We start from the raw sequence: 6,240 nt of genomic DNA, 5'->3' as shown, positions 1-6,240 counted from the left end.
GATAGAACCATGAGATTTAGTTTTAATCTTATAGACCCAACGAGAACCAATGGCACGTTTCCCTGGTGGCAGAGGTACCAAATCCCAAGTATGAGTATGATGCAGAACAGTTAATTCTTCATCCATAGCAATCTACCAAAGAGGATTACCAACAGCTTCTCTATAGGACAAAGGCTAAAAAGATGATGAATAGAGGCAACAAAAGAGACAAAGGAAGTAGAATAACAAGAATAAGAAAAATCAGGTAGTTTAGTAAACTTATGAGGACGTGTAGATCGACAAATAGGATTGTCCGCAATCTCTGGAGGTGAAGGAATAGTCGTAGGAGGGGGAGGTTGAGGTGGAGGAGATGTCTTAAGAATACCAGATTCAGTGAAGCCATCATGTGGAAGAGTAGCCGTGGGGGAGGCTTCATCGATGTCGATACTGAAGGGATCAATGCGAATAACATCTGCATGAGTCATGTCATGTGATAAAAGAGGTATGGAGAAGAAAGGAATATGCTCAAGAAACACAACATGACGAGAGACATATACTTTTTTACTAACTGGATCAAAACAACGATATCCCTTTTGACCAACACCATAACCAAGGAAGACACACAAAGCAGACTTAGAGGACAACTTATCACGCTCAACATGTGGTCGGAGAACAAAACGGGTACAACTAAAAACACGTAAAGAGGAATAATCAGGAGCATGACCACATAGTTTTTGAAAAGGAGACAAACCTGAATTGTGAGAAGTTGAGAATTGCTTCTCCCCAAAAAAAACTAGGAACATCTGCAAACAATAAGAATGAACGGGTTGTCTCAACAAGATGTCTATGTTTTCTCTCTGCAACCCCATTCTGTTCAGGTGTTTCTTGACATGAGGTTTGATGTATAGTACCTTCTGATGCAAGTAAATGAGAAAAATTATTGGAAGTGTATTCATCCCCCAAATCACAACGAAAACACTTGATAACTGCTGAATGTTGAGTTTTGACAAGAGCTTTAAAGTTATTGAAAATAGTAAGATAATCAGATCTATGTTTCATAAGATAAACCCAAGTATAGCAAGTACAATCATCAATAAAAGAAATGTAATATCTTGATCCTCCTTTTGTAGTAATAGGAGAAGGCCCCCACACATCATAATGAACAAGATCAAAAGGAGTAGGAGAAAAAGATAGACTTTTGTTAAAAGGTAATGTAGAAAATTTTGCTCGTTTACAACCACTACAATATGAAATATCATGACTTTTTAAAGGTCCTAATACTCTAGACGAAGCTAAAAATTATAAATGAGAGGCTAAAATATGACCTAGACGAGTATGCCACAAGTAAAAATCAGAAGAAGAACGACTCAATCGGAAAGATGACAAATCGACACTAGAAGCTGCAACATCTGGTACTTGAAGCTTATCCAAGACATATAGTCCCCCTTGCTTATGGTCTATCCCAATCATCTTCTGAGATCGTGGGTCCTGCACATAACAATTGGATGAAGAAAAAGATATTAAATATCCAGACTTAGACAATTGACTAACAGAAACAAGATTAAGTGTAAGACTAGGAATATAATAGACATCAGGAAGAGACAAGCAAGTTGTAGCAACAGAATCAACACCTAATAATGGCATTAGAGTACCATCAGCCGTCATATCTGATAAAGATGAATTAAAAGATAAGGAAATAAAAGATGATAAGTTAGATGACATATGATGAGAAGCTCCAGAATCTAAGATCCATAAAGAGGAAGATATACCTAATGTATCGGAGGATGACAAACTTATATGAGAAGAAGCAGACATGGCAGAGGGCTGTGAAGCAAGGAATTATTGAAACTGCCCAAGCATATAAGGATCTAAAGAGGGGGCAACCACTGCATTACTAAACTGAGATAGTCCATTTGACGACTGTTGAGGTTGTTGCTGTTGATATTGCTGTTGTGGTGATCATTTTTGCTGCTGCGGTAGTTTACCTTTCTTCAACAATAATGGACATTGAGACTTCTAATGTCCTTTTTCTTTGCAATAAGCACACTCATCACTAGAAACCTTCGAAGTCGACCTACTTTGATTATGCGGCATAGACTACTGTGGTGCTGCAAAAACAGATAGCATAGATGGTGCAACAGTCCTCTTATCAACCTGAGACTTAAGACGAATCTCCTCAGCTAGCAATTCATGTACTACAAAATCAACAGAAGGAAGATGACTATGATGCAAAATTGTTCCATGCAATTTTTCAAAGTCATCACGAAGAGCCATCAAGAATTGGACCAGACGTTGCTCTTATCTACGAGTGACATAAGCTGGGAATGCTCGCAATTCTGAGGATTCTGTGAGTGCTAACTAGTCCCATAGTTCCGACATGACAGAATAAAAATCTTGGATCCCTATATCTTGTTGTCGAAGTGTACGTATATATGCTTCTAATTGATATTGTTTGGCAAAGTTAGACTGCGTGTATAATCTTGCTAGATGATCCCAAACCTCTTTGGCTGTCTCGTACTTGGCCAATTGAGCACCAATAGAGTGTGAAATAGAATTATTGATCCATGTAATAATGTTCACATTATCAGTCTCCCAAACATCCAAAGACTTTGCATAATCATCAACATTAATGTTCGTAGGTTGAACTCGCACACCTGAAACATATCCCCACATAGAATTTCTTAGCAAAAAAATTTTCATAACATATCCCCAATATGAATAATTTTTTCCATCCAATCGGACACTGATCGATTGAAGCAAATCTTCTGTGCGGACACTCGTGATGATAGAACAAATTGTGTTCATGAATAATCGAACACCAAATAAAATCAAGTATTGCAAAAATAAAGAAATTCAATCAAAACTGTACAGTTACGCGAAAATTGTGGATCGAATTAACAGTTCTTCAATCTAATTATTAAAAACATAGAGATGAAGACTTTGATACCATGTAGAAATTGATGTCAAAGGAAAACAGTCGTCTTTATTGATGAATCCAAAAAAAGAATTGATAGAAAATAAAGAATACAAAGTTTTATATAGAGAATTATCAGAAAACCTAAACCCTAAATTAAAAAGACAAAAGTCTAAATTACCCTCAAGGCTACAAATAATTCTAATTATACAATTTAACAGACCCATCATTCTTAACAGATTGAAAAATCTCCAACCCACTCGGGTTAGGCCAGTAAGCCCATCAAAGAAAATAATAAAAAATTTCTTATAGTTTCTTGAATTTGATCCTTTCATAAATAAACTTTTACGTGAAGGCTTATTTCTATTTTGAGTTTTTTTTTTTTTTTAATTCTTTCTCATGCGGGTCAAATTGAGGTCGCTCTGTCCTAGTTCATTTTTAAATGACTTGATAAAATTTCAATATAATTTTCTTAAATTATTTAACGAACCAGACCAACTTAACGAGTCCAATTTAAATTAATAATTCTATAAATCACTATCATATAAAAATACTTTATCAATTTGGCCAAAACTATTTAAAAGTTTTAGTGATCAAAATCACTTTAAAATGATCATAGCAGCTGTTTTCGTAATTAAATCCAACATCTTACAATCTAAAACCTTGAACCATACATCTTAACTTTTAAATACTATTATATCAAACATCCTCTTTATCAATTTAATTAAAATTATTTAAATTTTATTAAAATAATTATAAAATAGTGATACATATAAAAATTGCTAAACAACACAAAAAGTAAGAGTATTACGGGGATAAAATATTTAGTGAATTGCCTTTTTGACTTTTTTTTATATGTTCTGATTTGATTTCTATAAAATAGAGCGCACTTTTAATTTTTATCCAAAATTATATGATTAGTTTCTTTGAAAGGTGAATAGTTCATATGAACTGTAGTTACGAAATGAAATGAGTGAGCAAATTGGAATACTCAATCCAATTTCATCACTTGTTTTTAAACAGTGTTCGCACTTTATTTGCATCCTTCATGGTCTTTTTAAATGATATCTTGGTGTTCTTTGGTTCTTGTTTGTTTTTCTTTAATTCCTGTTTGAATAAAATAACCTAAAAGGATCTTAAAATAGGAGTCTTCAAGTCAGCCACTTTTATTGTTTGTTCTATAGTCTTCAATATATCATATTCATTTGATATAAATACACACATATATATAAACTAAAAAAATTTGAACAACAAATTTGTTAACATTTATACAAGAAAACTCATAGATTAAAAGAATGCCTTCCCTAATTGAAGCAATATAATTCTCTTTGATTCAAGATTGAAGAAGACTAGCTAAAAAAAAATAGTTGAAGTCTCTATGACCATTCAGGATTAGTAAAGATTTAGTAGGCAAAATGGAATAGTCAATCCAAATATTTTACTCATAAATAACTCAAAATCGATAATAAATAGGGAAATTAAATAGTATCATATATATATATATATATACTCGTAGGCAAAATGGAATGGTCAATCCAAATATTTTACTCATATATAACTCAAAATCGATAATAAATAGGGGAATTAAATAATATATATGGGAAGTAGTCATTGTCATGGGCCTACATGATGCATGTCTTAATTTGAATAGACAAGCGTTTAAAATTGCAAAAAATTGAACAATAATACCTCTTAATTATCCAATGGTATCCTTGAAATTTCTATCAAATCCATGACCATTTTCCTCTCCCTTCCCCTATAAATAAACACAAACCTCTAACATCTCAAGAGGAGCCTTCGATATGCGCATCATCAATTGTAACGGGCCGTTACGCTGTTTATAGCATCCGCTACTAATAAGCATAACAACCAATATAACGCGATAATAATTGAGCAGCGAATGGGACTGCTACACCACCTGTGGGACGACACGGTGGCCGGGCCTCTGCCGGACTCCGGCCTCGGGAGGCTCCGCAAGTCTTCGTCCTTTTCCCCTTCCTCGTCCTCCGCGGCGGCTAAGCGGCCTCCCGCCGCTCTCCAGGTCACCCGGAGCATCACCATCCTCCGGAGCGGCGGACCCCCGTCGCCGTCCAGCGCTGCTGGCTCCCCTCGCAGCGTCCCCGACTCCCCTGTTTCCGGTGAGACAGCCGCCCGTAGAACAGAGACGTAGGAAACCTCGGCAAGATAGGATTTTGATCGGTTATTTGTTTGCTTCTGCAGTTCCGACGCCGAGGGGAGATTGGAAGAGGCTCCGGAGGAAGCTGGCGCCGGTGGTGGGCGAGGGATCGGAGGCCGTCGAGCCGAGGAAGCCCACTGTCTATGACTGGTTCGTATTATGTTCTTCCGTTTTCTTCTCTTCTCTTCTCCAAAACAGAGGGGAAAAGTGAAATTTTTAACAAAAAAAATTGCTTTTTTATGATCTCTACACCTGCCAGATTAATTGAATGAGATCAAATGATCGAGCAGGGTGGTGATAAGTGCTTTGGACAGATGAATCAGAGCTTGAAAAGTGGAAAAACTAAAGCACCTGCAGAGCTTTTACTAGTTGATGATGTAGATTATAACTTTGGTTGAGTTGTTTGGAGAAGTGAACTTCTGTATGGTATCAGATTTTTATGTGTTCAGAAATAAGAAAATTATTAGGTCTTTCGATCTTCAAATCATTGAGAAACTCAGATATGATAAGAAAAGACACCTTTTTGGAAGAAGAGCAGTGGTGGTTCATGATTTGTTCTTCAACCTCACAAGAAAACACAAATAAAATCTTCTTAAGTTAGTAGTTTACTTTAAAAAAAAAAAAAAAACAAAACGGTGATAATTGGAGTAAGAACCATCAATACAATTAAATTATGACTTCAACTTTACATGTAGTTTTCATATATAAAAAAATTATTTTTTTTTTATTTATTTCAAATCTCTCATATAAAATGATTGATTAATCAGATTAGGTAACATCGAATCTAAGGTGACCAGTTCGATTCTATAAAAATTTTCCACCGATCATCAGGATAAATCGAGAAGTGCTCGTAGCGAGCAGCTCAAGAGCCCAGCATCCTTTAGTTGTGTGCTTCATTTAGAGAAAAAATTTATACAAATTCGTCGTAATTGAGGTTCAATCTGTAGATGTCTAGGTGACAATCTAAATGTCCTACCGCTGCACCATAGTCCGGGGGTAAAATAAAGATGACAAACCCAAATCTCTCATATAAACATCATATAAATATTGTTATATAATTATCCTTTGTATTTTTTTAATAAAAAAAATTGTAAAATGAGTATAATTTTTATTAAAGTTATTACTTTAAATTAAAATTGAATATATTTTCTATATTATTTATTTCCTACTT

The 6,240-nt window shown here is 35.0% G+C and overlaps 1 protein-coding gene across 2 annotated transcripts; it reads left to right on the top strand.

The window, feature by feature from the left end:
• Positions 1-4,661: 4,661 nt before the first annotated feature.
• On the top strand, positions 4,662-5,553 carry LOC122042097 (dormancy-associated protein homolog 3-like). Of its 2 annotated transcripts, none has more exons than XM_042602036.1 (3): positions 4,662-5,031; positions 5,114-5,219; positions 5,360-5,553. In XM_042602036.1, exons 1-3 carry the CDS (start codon positions 4,794-4,796, stop codon positions 5,385-5,387), a joined length of 372 nt encoding a protein of 123 aa, XP_042457970.1. In that variant the 5' UTR covers positions 4,662-4,793; the 3' UTR covers positions 5,388-5,553. The 2 variants fall into 2 exon arrangements, with proteins under 2 accessions (XP_042457970.1, XP_042457971.1); XM_042602037.1 differs by having other exon boundaries at positions 5,329-5,553.
• Positions 5,554-6,240: the final 687 nt, after the last annotated feature.

Source organism: Zingiber officinale, chromosome 2A, assembly GCF_018446385.1.
Source record: "Zingiber officinale cultivar Zhangliang chromosome 2A, Zo_v1.1, whole genome shotgun sequence".
In the NCBI taxonomy this organism is placed as follows: domain Eukaryota; kingdom Viridiplantae; phylum Streptophyta; class Magnoliopsida; order Zingiberales; family Zingiberaceae; genus Zingiber; species Zingiber officinale.
The sequence above is the reverse complement of the archived record's forward strand: the minus strand, read 5'-3'. Positions and strand labels throughout refer to the sequence as shown.